General features: G+C 46.8%; 1 protein-coding gene across 1 annotated transcript in view; it reads left to right on the plus strand.

Moving 5' to 3' along the window:
- The window catches only part of LOC144155678 (uncharacterized), a 237,218-nt gene that overhangs the window by 157,652 nt on the left and 66,469 nt on the right, over positions 1–13,097 (plus strand). Inside the window, exon 3 of the mRNA XM_077687273.1 lies at positions 9,972–10,066. Within this exon, the coding sequence (XP_077543399.1) occupies positions 9,972–10,066 (95 nt within the window). The remainder of the gene's footprint in view (positions 1–9,971; positions 10,067–13,097) is intronic.

The raw sequence follows: 13,097 nt of genomic DNA on the forward strand, positions 1-13,097 counted from the left end.
CTGCCCACCCCTGGCGGTGTTATTCCTGCCTGCCTTTCTCGGCGCCTCCAGCTTCGCGCTGGCTACGCAATATGGGACGATGGTGCGAGCCTAAACAGTGGTCGCTGGAATGGAAGGCCCGGCGAGGAAGAAAAGGCGGGCGATCTGGGAGGGCCCGTACGGTGCGTGCGCCGCTGGCATCGGGCCTATGCAGAAACCAAGAGCACGTCATGTCACAAATATGCCGCTAGGAGAAAGGCGGCGGGTTTGGGAAGGACCTGTCAGAATTGTTGATGCATAAGAAAGCCGGGAAAACAGCAGGAAGTTGGCTTTGGGTGCGCGATGGCATGTCGCATTTCCGCCTGGTCTTTGGAAAAGATCGGTCGTGAAGTTCTCTGGGGCGATTCAAGTGTCGCCTAGCCTGAAGCGGAGGCATTCAATGCTTGAGACATCTCGTTCTTGCTCGATTGAACAGACAAAAAGGGACGATTGTAGATAACGGCCAACGCATGCTTCAAAAGGACTCAACTTTTGCACTCAACGAGAGCGAATGTTATAGCGTTATTCTATAGGCCCATCTTCGGCTTTTACTTCTTCTAAGAAACAGCAATACGATATTAAGAAACAACCTAGTAGTGAGAGCTCCACGTCACGTTACTACGAGAGCATACGGTGAAATAGTTGATACAGAAAAAGCTTTGTAAATGTCACACATGGAAGAAAAAGACACGGAAGTTGGTATGCCGAAATAGCCCTATGGTACATCGTATATTTTGATGTCGTATAAAAGACAGCATCAAAAGAGAGGTAGAAGTGGAGTTATCTCTGAAAACTGCCCTGTTTACGCGCAGACCTCCATAATAGAAGTGACACTGATGAGAACTGATTTTAATTGATTGATTGATTGATTGATTGATTGATTGATTGATTGATTGATTGATTGATTGATTGATTGATTGATTGATTGATTGATTTGTTTATTGATTAATTTGTTTATGGATTGTTGGGTTTAAGGCGCCGACGCTACACAGGCGATGAGGCGCACCGTAGTGGAGGGCTCCGGATTAATTTTGACCACCTGGGCATCTTTAACGTGCGCCGAAATCTCCTACGTTAATCGACCAAATTTAGGGGAAATCTCCAAGATGGAGTACTTACTCCACCTTGGGGATTTCCCTTAAATCTGGTCGATTAACACCTGTCCTTCACTTCGAGTTGTTGATCAATTCGCTCTCGCGCTACAAACGACTAGCCTTGTGGTTAGATCAGTTGGTAGAGCGACTGCTCCGGTTAAGCGGTGGTCCCGGATTCAAATCCTGGACCAATACGAATTTTTCGTCAACTGCGAAGTTTCTGAGAAAGCTGTATAGCTTTCTTTTGTAGCCGTACGGCTGCATTTAGGTGTATGCCAAACTTTCCTTTGCGGAATCACCTACACACGGGCGTTTTTTGCTTTTCGCCTCCATCAGAAAAGCGGCCTCCGCGGCCGGGAATCCAACCGGCGTCCTTCACTGACGAGATCTGCTGAAGCCCACGGAATTTGTGTTATTGCGATGGCTTCTAAACTCACTATGTTCGGCGTCTATATTCAATGTACGGGATTTAAAAAAAAAATGCAAGTTGCTGTCTCCACACTTGCACGCCTCCGAACTTGCACGCGTATGCTTTCAGGATTGTTCCATGAAACTTGGACGTTTTACAACTTGACCATTTGCACGTTTTAGTAGTCCCCAATACTACGAGTGTCACATTTCCCTATGTTCTCCTGTTCTTTTATCTTCCTCCATTTCGAGCTTTGCGCCGCCTGGTTCTTGCTAAACCATTTCAACCTGTATAGTATACTGTCAGACAGTATAACTTCAAGGCTCCAACTGTTCGCGAATCGAGAACCTTGGCCATATACTTGCGGCTATTCAACTTTGCGGCTTGTTCTTTTTTGCAAACCTTTATTTTTTATTCTAAAATAGTGTTAAATTTTTCGTGTTCCTTTTTTTTTCTTATTGACATATGAGCTCCTCTTGTGGGCTTTTCTCATTCCCTTTTCTCAATAAACGTCCAATCAATCAATCAATCAATCAATCAATCAATCAATCAATCAATCAATCAATCAATCAATCAATCAATCAATCAATCAATCAATCAATCAATCAATCAATCAATCAATCAATCAATCAATCCCTTAAATTTCAATAGATTTCGAAATCGTGATCACCGGTCGGAAAACCGCCCTCACGTAGCGGCCGCTATTCAGGTGCGTGGCAGCAAAAACCGAACACCTAAGTACAAGACGTTATAGAGACCGGGTAAAGAACGCCAGATACGACAGGTTAATCACCATCTCTTCATCACGGCTCTCTCCGTAATACAGGTGTAGCTGAGGCATGTTAAACCACAATGTTGAATTTCCAACGCGGTCTCATTGATCACTTGCATTCAGCTTTGCGAATTCTATCATAGACAAAAAAGAAACTTGAGCTTGCCACTTCGTTAAAAATATTTTATCCTATAGGATAAAACATCTTTTTAGAACAACGAATATGCCAAAATCACGTTGGACAATCTACTGCCAGTGGATGATTATTAATTACTTCGTTTGTAGTCAATCGAACATTGCTAATTTTAATTTTCGGTTAAAGTTATGTTACGCATCCTATACAGAGGAAAGCTGACTTGCATACAACGTAGCTTTCTGTACTTCCGGCCTTTCGCGACCTCAGCCTGAAGTAATTTGGATAGAACTATGCTGACCGACTATTTCAGTCTTCAACGTTTGTTTGAAGAGACTGAAGTGAGCACTTTTCAGACATAAAGCCAGTTAAACTAGAAATCGCTGTTAGCGACAGAAGCACTGTATTCATGCTTGATACACCCTAAAAAGTTTCTTCCACACTTCTCGAAGGACGAGGCGCTCCCCGGCCTGTACCCTGTGCAAGATTCCGCAGTCCTTCCCCTGCAGGCACCTATAAGGAAATTCATGCAACGGTTTTTCGCACCACGATAAAAAGAAAAATTTGCAAGTCTGCTTGCCACAACGCACTTGAATGACCATCACTGCGATGAAAGTTGCAAAGTAGGCCAATGGTGAGCGATTTCGATTACCACTGTGACATTAGGCAGCGCAACCATGACACCTAGAAAATCGTACGTCAGTCGCCGTTATTTGTTGACACAGTAATACATCATTCAGACGCGTTATTGCGACCCACAAGAGATACTTTAGGGCGTATCCCTTCAGAGGCCCTGCAGAGGTGACGGTAAACGCCTTCAGTGTTTCCTGCATGCCTGGAAACTTAATTATCGCCGGCACAGAAAAAAACTCTACCGCCGCGTTTACATGGTAGCGACAGACGCTCAGAAAACCCAGTTTCTTCCGCGTGAACGGCATGTAAACGGCAGAATTCGCTCGGAAGGGCGCCGCGAAGCCACTGCTCCAGCAGGCTTGGGCGCGCCAGCTCGCTGCGATGCGCTTCTGTAGCATCCATACAACCGCTTCTTATGACTTGCTCGGCGTAGCAGATGCCTTTTGTAGTTTTGCCTTTGCTTCTGTTGCGGTTTTCCTTAAGCTGCTATCCAATATTGGCCTTTTTTTTACTGCAACTGAAATGAAGCCGAGCTATAACAACGACGTGGATTGAGTGACGTTATTTAGGTACACAGAATGCCGGGGTGGGAACAATGCCTGGAAGAAGAAAACTTTAAAGCCCTTCCACTCTGTGAAGATGGATGCCAGCGAAGCTGTAGTTATGGGGGGTTTTGCTATAGTAAATTTATATATTATCGTTATTGGCTCGCGTCGTGTTCCAAGTGGTCAAGTTGCTTTTTATCCGGGAGGAATTCGCAGCTACTCCACGAGATGCAACTTGAGACGGCAGCGGCGGCGGCTGCCTGCACGTTCTGCGGCAGCGCATTTTTGTTGCTTTCGCGCCCATCAGCCCTTTTGTGCGCACCGGCACTTCTTCGATGGTCGCTCTTCTTCCTCCAAGCGAATAGTGAGTTCAAAGCGCAACGGCTGACAACGGCGCTAGCCACGTTATCAATCGATTGCGCGACTTGTGAAGGTGGCATCGGCGGTGGCTAGGGCTGTAAAACTTGCGAAAGAGGCGTCAGCGGTGGCGAGGGAGAAGGAAAGGGCGGTGGAAAGTAACTCGTTGCCTCCGGAACAGAAACTCGGAATCCTAGCCATATACAGCTTCGCTGTAAAAATCATTTGAGTAGGTTTTTAAGTTATCTTATGTGCGCACAGCAGTAATAATTTGCTCGAGTACTACCTCGTTTCGAATATCGAAGGTAGTTGAAGAAAGTGTTGCAAGGGCCCTCAGGCAGATATATTTTGTAATGGAAGCAAAAATTTTGGACTTTCCCCTCCACCCGTGCGCGGAAGACGGCGGCGTGAACTGAATCACATTCGGTAAATGCCCAGGGGGCCGTCAGAGCTGCTACACGCAGATGAGTGGTTATTAAATTTCGTTCGTTTTCAAATTGCGCTTTTAACTTTATATTGGGGAGTCAGCGGTGGTGACATCGTGAACCAAGAGCTCCGGTTGGCTGTCGGAACATGTTGTGTAGGTGGCTCACTGTAACCATTCCAACGCGATTATCCAAGAGGGAATGCACGTCACACACGCGTTGATGCGGTGCTTAAATCTCGGGTCTCGGGGATCACGAAATGAACGGCGCTTGTGCGTATTGTCCACCCTCGGAAAACCATGCTGCACCGCACCGCAAGCCAGCCCCACGCAGCACAGGTTTGCAACGTGCCCTGCTTTGAAGGGACCGAGCGAACAAGCAAACAAGCTGTCAGATACTGTCCATCCTTGGCTCATTCCCTCCCCTCCACCCGTGTGTGTCATTTGCAAGTGAGCGGTTATCGGCCAGTTTTTATTCCCCGACACCAGATCACCTTCCACATCGGCGATGTATCGTTCCAAAATAGGTACCGGTCCGGAAGTTCCGGTGCGAAAAAGAACGTTAGCGTGTTTGTATGCAGCGTACCACCCCTATACCTACCTAAAGAATAGCAAAACAGTGTTATTAATGGCGAAAAAATGTCTAGAATTAGGTGTTAGCATTTTGGAGTAAACAAAAAAATCAATGGTCTCGGGAAAAAAAAATTGCATTGCTGTGCTCGAAGCCACGCCCTTCGCGCTAAAAACAGCCATTTTACCACTAGAATGCTGAGGCAGAGCAGCGGAGCTATTTCAGCAGGTTCTTAAAAGCATAAAAGGAGTTTTCTAAGTGAACCAGTAGGTGGTGCTGGGTGCGCACAGGAAGTGCCGGTCCTAATCCAAATGTCACTCAGAATCCGTCTAGCAACGATTTGACCCGCTCATGGGCATGTGCCATATGTGTTGTAATGGAGAAGCTTCTTCAAACCAAATGACCATTCTCATATATCTAGTAAAGGCCCTCTGGGTCTATGTATGAAGCCTGTCATTCAAGTTGCGTGACATTAGAGCAGCAGAGAATTCATACGCCTGTGTTTAAACCAGCGGCCTGAGTCGGCGGCAGCCAAGAGAGGGCGTTGCTCGGCAACGTCATCCGGTCGTTGTGTGAAGCCTCTCAATCAACGTCATAGATAGAAAGAGCGTTGCGTGAGCAAGAAAAAAAAATACACCCAGTCCTACTCAATGTGAAATCCCCTGAAACAGCGAAGCTGTGGTTCTCTGGGGTCAGCTAGAGCGTCATCGGGCGCTTGCCCGAGAACGGCAGCCCCGTCGCCACGCAAATTTTACGATTCGAGCAGAAGAATCGGTAGCTAAACGTCAGCAGCGGGAGCCTTCCTCCCCTCTTTCCTCTGGCGGAAGGGAGAGGAACCCACCCCTGCGATACCACTGCGCCCTCTATCGGTAGGTCTGGGAACCTGCTCCTACCCTTGTGTGACCTGGACCTTCAGCAGACTTACGAATAGAGTTGACCTCCGCTGTTAAAAAGCGTTGCCAAGTAACACCCAGGATAGATGTGTGGTGCTTCAGGCGGGAGCGTTGGAAACACGTCGTCTGCTACCGTAACCAAGCCCAACCTATCCCCACTCGAGCGCTGCCACTCGCATTCACCTTAGCTAAACGACAGAATTTTACGCGTGCGTATAAGGCCTCACCTTGACTATTCGCGTCACGGGTATGTGACGCTCGGCGATAAAGGTTGCTACATCGCAAATAATGAAATCAACGGGGCAGCTGTTACGACGGAGTATTGTACGTAATTGCGCTGTCTTGAAGGGGACTAAAACAAGATGAATAATTATACAAGCAATAAGACGGACAAAAGGATAAACAATCAGATAAACCATAAGAGAATATTAGATAACGGCATAGATGAGACATAGTGCGGTCACGCGAAATACGAGTTCACTTCGTGGAACAACCCTCTCATTGTTTTTTTGTCGTTACTGTTGCCAGCTGAGGGAAAGTCTAATAATCATGACGAATTATTCTTCCACTCCTAGCTGGGCTCGATAATAGCTAATAAAACTTGCATATAAAAGCCCGCAGGTGTGCACATTCATTAAAGCAATCGCCTCATTCGGCCACTGCTTAAAGACCACCGCAACGCCAATTCGTGACCTGCCTTTTTTGTCTGCGCACAGGTATCGAACGCCTGCTTGATTTTATATTTAATTTATACTTTGCATATTACAATAGTACCCGGCTTTTAATCATGTCTTCGCCGATTTTATACAGCGCTCTTTGTGGGAGCCGGACTGGAGAGGCAATTGACAATTAGTTTTTGTCGTCGTGTAAGGGAGGCTTTAGGTGTGGTTCACTTGCTTGTGCGACAATTCAACTTTTTAGGGCGACACCGTTATGGTGCCCGTTCTGATAAAATCTTGCGTCGGTGTCGTTGACAAGACTTCGATGCTACAGAAAATACAATTGGCTGTGACGTCCGCATACCCAACTACAATTCTTACGTATACCCACTCGATGTAATTGGCCTGGGACAGCCCGTGGCGGCTTCATGCGAACGTACTCATAGCTTGGAAAAAAAAAGGAAGTTTTAGATGCGAAGCATCTCTTGCTCGGGGGGATGTCCCGCGTCCGTACCCCGTGCGCAGCGCCTCTGATGATGATTGTGGCAGGATGCCCCTAGGGAATGGCCAACCAAAGAATCCATCACGAGATAGCTTTGCGTTCAACCACCGTCGTCATCTTCCCGCAGGGGAACCGCTGAAGAAGGAGGAGAAGAAGACAAAGTTGCGAAGACGAGGGCGTGTACGTTGCTCTCAGCCGGTGCACCAACGTCAACAACCTTTACCTCACCAAGGCTGACAAAGTCTACCGATTCTACCACAGAGACGACAACATCGACAAGAACATGATGGACGAGTTTCGGCACCTTGAGAACCAACGCCTACTCACCGTAACACAACAGTACTTGCGTGCCTTTGCCACCCGGACCCGGACGCGGAATTCCCTCTGGCGCTACTAAACACCAGCTCACTCAACATAACGGCAACACAATGGAACCACACGGAACCCCCATGGTGCTTCGCATCCTCATCAGGGTTCCCCACGGGAAGATGGTGTAATTTTTTGTCACCTATTGCGCATATGAGGACCCTTAACTTGCCTCCCGAAATTTTTTTTTTCTTTTTTTAGAGCCATTCGACATCCCTGCCTGGCGCGTGTGCTCCAGTATAGCCTCGCAAGTCGCTTGACTTTTCTTGTGATTGCTTGAAGGTTTTAACGCACCGACGCAACGCAGGCGATGAGGCGCCCGTAATGGAGGGATCCGGATCAATTTTGACCGCGTGGGGATCCTTAACGTGCGCCGAAAACTCAAACACTCAGGCTGTTTCGCTTTTCGCCTCTATCAGAAGAGTGGCCGCCGCTGCCGGGAATCGAACCCGCGACCTCGTGCTCAGCAGCGCAACGCCTTAGCCACGGAGCCACCGCCGTGGGTGGCGACTGTTCTTTTGGTTTCACTTTGTCATTGCTCCTGGGGGAAACTTTGGGTTTTTAAAGGAGTTATTAATGCCATTTTGTTTCTGTAAAGATTCACTGCGCCTGAATACTTGTTCGCTTTCCACCGTGGAGATCTGAAGTATATGCGTTGGTCGATTCTGTGTTCCAACCTGCATTGTAAAGACAAACGAATTTAGTGCAGCTCGGTCACGATGTTGTTCGAGCGTTCGCAACGTGTGCCTTTGTAAACGTGTGTCATAGAATTTACTTTTCGGTCTCTCTGAAGCGAACCATCAAAGAAAAAAAAAAAAAGAGGCCGCGTATCTGCTTACTTCGCTGGAAATGTCTCCGAAAGACGATGTCCTGTTCCACCGCTGCCACGTAAATGGCTCTCTTCTCTCCCCTTCCCACCAGTTACGCGTTTCTCCTCCCGTCTCGCTCCGCACGCGATAAACACGGTGGTCTCAATTCAACTCAATTCAATTTTAGCGTGTTCCACTGCTCGCGCGCCGTCCACTGGAATATTTCGTTACTATTGGACTCCTTAGAATGCCGCCTGTAGGGCTTATTTCGCGCACGAGCGTTTTTTGTATTCTAATTCAAAAAGTTTTACGAGGCGCCTATTATTTAATTTTCTATCGCTAAAATCAAGCATCCATATATTTTTAATTATAAAGATACTACAAAAATCACTTGTGTATAGACCTTTTCTCTCAAATATGCCTAATGTTTTCTTTTTGTGGAGTATGTTCACAGGTACGAACACTGCCACCAGATTCAGTAGTTTGGAAATGTTTTGCCTAAATAAACGTCTCTTTCAAGAATTCCTTTAACTTTCGGCCGAGCGGCTATAAATCGAGGGACAGGAAGAAAGACGGACATATACACAGACCAAATTTTCTCCTTTAAGTAACTCAAGAACGAATATCGTCTTTAAAAAGACCCTGCAACACTTTTTTTCAACTTTTTTTGAAATCTTTTGCAGAACGTAGTCACCCAACACACCCAGTACTCAGGTTAGGTGGTCGCAAAGTACCTTAGCCAAAAATTGCTACTGATAATTGCCAGAAATTGCCCGTCAGGTAACTTGTATACTCGCTCAAAAGATTTTTCTGTCTTTCTCGGTCTTTACGTTCTTTGGCAGCTCGAATTGCGTCACTAAGGCCATGTAGCGGCTGTTGGCCGGTTTTCCTTTGGTTGCAGGAATAAATGCCTTTCAATAGCAACTTTAAAAAAAAAAGGCCACAATAACAAAACAGAAATCGAAGGCGTATCTGGTGCGAAGAGCAAATCACGCAGTGCCGCTCCGTGCTGGCGATAACTATTGCTTTCACAGTAGTTGCAAACGCGAAGGGAAGAGCGAAAGCACCTATCGAAAGGGTTGCAGGGTCCCTTTAAAAGAGCTACCCACCCAATTTCACGTTATTCGTTTCCTTCCTTTTGAAGAACCGTACGAAAACTCGCATTATGTGTCCTTTCTGATGGGATTGCATTCACCCCAGAAATGCCGCGTGCTGTTTGACAGACAGACGGAGCCACGTTCTGGCGTGAATTCGTGTTTTCGAGAATAATTTTGTGCTTTAGTGCGCAGTTGGGGTCGCTCACCTGAAACATCGTGTGACTGTATTTGCCTGCTGGACAAGTGTGTTTGCTTTCCTCAGTTATTGCTTCGAACGCTGTTTGTTTTGAGCGTTGTCTTGTTAACGAGTGTTGACGTGATACTCCACTTCCACAGGATTTGCTACTGTGATAATAATAAAAATTAAAAAAAAAACGAGGCTTGGCCGAGTGGTTATGGTAGCCTCTGCGGAAGCGGTGTGGATGGGCTCGAACTCCAGTAGTGACAAATACGTTTTCTCCTTACTGAATTAGCGGTTGGTCTAGATAGCGGACATATGTGAGAGTAAAAGGCCAATTTTCCCCGGGAAAAGGTTTCTAGTGTAACTCCTGCTGCGAACCGCCCAGTGCCCTGTCAGCGGGAATGAATTAAACTGTGGTATTCTGAGGCACTCCGCGTACGTAGTTTTTTGCTTGCTGTTTGTGTGTGCAAAACGGCCACGATATGCCCGTGTTTTGCTTACCTCGCAGAATCCAGCATACACAATGAAGGAAGCAGCCGATCCTTGGAGAGGCATCACGCAACCAGCGTCCTACTACTACGATCCTGCTCTGGCTGCATACGGGTGAGCCAAAAGCGTCCGGCAGCTGAATGGGCGAATAGTGTTATAACCACGGAACGAATTATCTTTGCCGACGGAAAACGGGCCTTGACAGGGACATGTCATTTTGTCGTTTGGCGCAATTTGAGCAAACGCATCGCGCAAAGAAAAAAAATAATGGTACACAGAGATGAGGGAAGACTCCACAAAACAACGTGGTGTCGTCGAACACCTTGTGAGCACGCATTTTGCGCCTTCGCATTGTACAGTCATAGACAAATGAAACGCGAACACGAAGATATAAACCAGAACACAGAAATAGCGCGATTTCTTGCGGTGCAAGTGAAATTGTCGCTTGGCTTTATTGTAGTAACAATAAAAATGTGTCTTTCCAAACATACCACTAGCGAGCCATTATTTTATCTCCACTATCCATATTCTTTTAATTTGCGTTCTCATTTAATTTGTCCATGACTGTGCAAGTGGCGTACACGTGTTTGGGTCTTCTCATTCTATATGAAGGTTTTCTCTGTTCAGTACTTGGCGCTGTTTGGAAGTCTGGTCAGTTCATTTTGTGCCTTTCAAATCTTTTGTCGTGTTACCGTTTAGACTATTGAAACCGGTGAATTGAGTGGGGGGAGGGGGGTCGGTAAAAGATGCGTCGGGTGCTGCGTATACTCTGACTTTGTAGTTCTTTTGTTTTGGAGTGTAAGGTAACTCGCTCACTAAAACAGATCCCCTCCCTAAACGCATATTCATACTCATATTTCCGTAGATATTTCAGCACGCAGCAAAATACATTTCTGGCTGAGCCACTGCTGTGCAGGATACAACTATGATCAAGGGATATGCAAATAGAGATTCACTTTTTTTGTTCCCAAAAACAACCTGCAGTTGAAGGTTTGGAGAAAGATATATGCATGCCATATGCTGACCGTAATACAAACACAAATAGTGGTGTCTGCGGCAGCGTCTTGCAGCTCATAGAATCCTTATGAACGCCAGAGCAAAACTATATAATGGCAGCAATCCAATGAGTGTAGCCATTGGTTTTCGGTTTCAGTGTTAGAGCGAAAAAGTTATTCATTTGATTTATTTTGGGAGCAAATATTTGATTGGCCACTTTTTTTGCTGTTGTTGTTGTTGTCTTAGCTGAGTGTGGGTGATTTCATAAATGGTACGTAAAGGACACTATTTCTACCGGTACTATCTGCAGAAGTGAAATCAGACGAGGCCTGTAAGCGATTTACGCGCTATTCTTCGAAGAATACGGGCTTAACTGGTTTTCACGTGCTATGAGTAGAAAGGTATGTTGTACTTAGATTGCACACGTTTACTCACGATGTTAAGTCAAAGTACCGTTCTGTGTACAACTGTACATTATTATTCTTATCGAAGAAGTTTTTCATTTTTTTAAATGTCGAGCTTTAATTCTGCACGTACTTCGCGACGTTCTTTGTCGTTGAGGTACTGGCTTCTCAGGTGCTTGAAGAAAATGAAGATCTTCGCAAGACACAATAATGATTATGATGATGATGATGATGATGACGACGACTGAACGTTTATTGGAGGAGTTTTTTGGAACGTTTATTGGAGGAGTTGGCTCGTTATCGTATTAAAAAAGGTGAAAAGCGCGGGGACACGCGCTACAAAAGACCCGACTCTAAAGGCCCGCTCACACTTGCGACGAAAGCGAGCGAAAGCGAGGGGAATTCCGTCGCTTTGTCGCGCGACGATCATTTTTGTCCAGTGGTCGGGACCAATTTTCGTTGCGCGACAAAATTCTCGTCGCTTCCGCTCGCTTTCGTCGCAAGTGTGAACGGGCCTTAAGGCGAAGGCCACGACGGATTCCAGTACTGCCCGGTAATAATCAGGCCGTCGTCGCACCGACCTGATGCAGGCGTCGTAAATAGGAGCGAGTGTTCTGTAAAGATGTTGTCCCCTCGGACCAGCATGCTGGCTGCACACCCAAAACAAGTTGAACGTGTTGGGCCGCACAGCCAGACGGTGGCTGCGGAGCAGTAGGTCAAGGTGCCAGGCGAGTTAAACAAGCGATCCACATGCCGCAACGAAATTGGCCTTTACGCTCGTGTACACGTACTCCACAAAGCACGCGCTTGCGTGCGGCCCATAGACTGAGAAGGCGGGCATCTGGGGCCGCAGCATCTTCGGGTACTTCCATTTCGGCCGTTGCGGCGCGGCGCGTGTTCGCGCCGCCCTTTCTGCAACGGCAACTTTTGTCGGCTGATCAACTACAAGGCGCCGGAACTAGCCCCATCGTACAGTGCGCACCATGCGTCGGGATTTTCAATGACCTTCCAGATTGAGGGTACTCCACAGTGGATGGCAGTCGCTGCCCAATGCGTCAGCGTCATAGCACCAATCTCGAAGACATTCTGGAATGTACCACGTCTGTCTGTCGTCGTGACTAGCTGTACCCCGTGAAGGGCAGTATACGAGTAGGGTAGTCCAAGTCCTTTCCGACGTAGAAGTTCGCCTTCTCCGCCGCCTTAGCCAGCGCGTCGCTGCGTGGGGGCGTGGGGTCAGAACCCCCTTCGCGGTGCCTCGTGTCGAAATCTCCGCATGTGAGGATTCTGTCCGATGGATGCCCACATGCGAAGTCGCTGTAGCCAAGCTAAGGATTCCCGTGTCCGGGTGCTAGTTTTCTTGCGGAGATACGCCGAGACGAAAATTGCATTGTAAATCCCAAGTGTACAACGTAGTGCTCCCACCCCCTGACACACGTTGGGTTAAGAAGATGCATCCCATTGCGCATGTGGCATGTCCATGCGCAAAAATACGGAGCTCTGCCGACATCCCGAGCCCTTAAGCTTCGCCCATAAAAGGGACGCTGAAATTTCCCATATTGGGATTAAGTATTGCCGAGTTTCCTTCTGACATCAAATCAAATCTAAAAAAAAATCAAATCGAATTTGATTTATTTTATTCGAAAGCTAGTACAGTGATGTTTTCAATACTAAACACTGTATGAGCCGAACCATAAAAAGGTTGGGCTTTCCTAATATATATATATATAGAAGAAAAGGGTGTCGAA

This window comes from Haemaphysalis longicornis, unplaced genomic scaffold, assembly GCF_048455015.1.
Source record: "Haemaphysalis longicornis isolate Haplotype H1 unplaced genomic scaffold, Haemaphysalis longicornis Haplotype H1 scaffold_1, whole genome shotgun sequence".
Classification (NCBI taxonomy): domain Eukaryota; kingdom Metazoa; phylum Arthropoda; class Arachnida; order Ixodida; family Ixodidae; genus Haemaphysalis; species Haemaphysalis longicornis.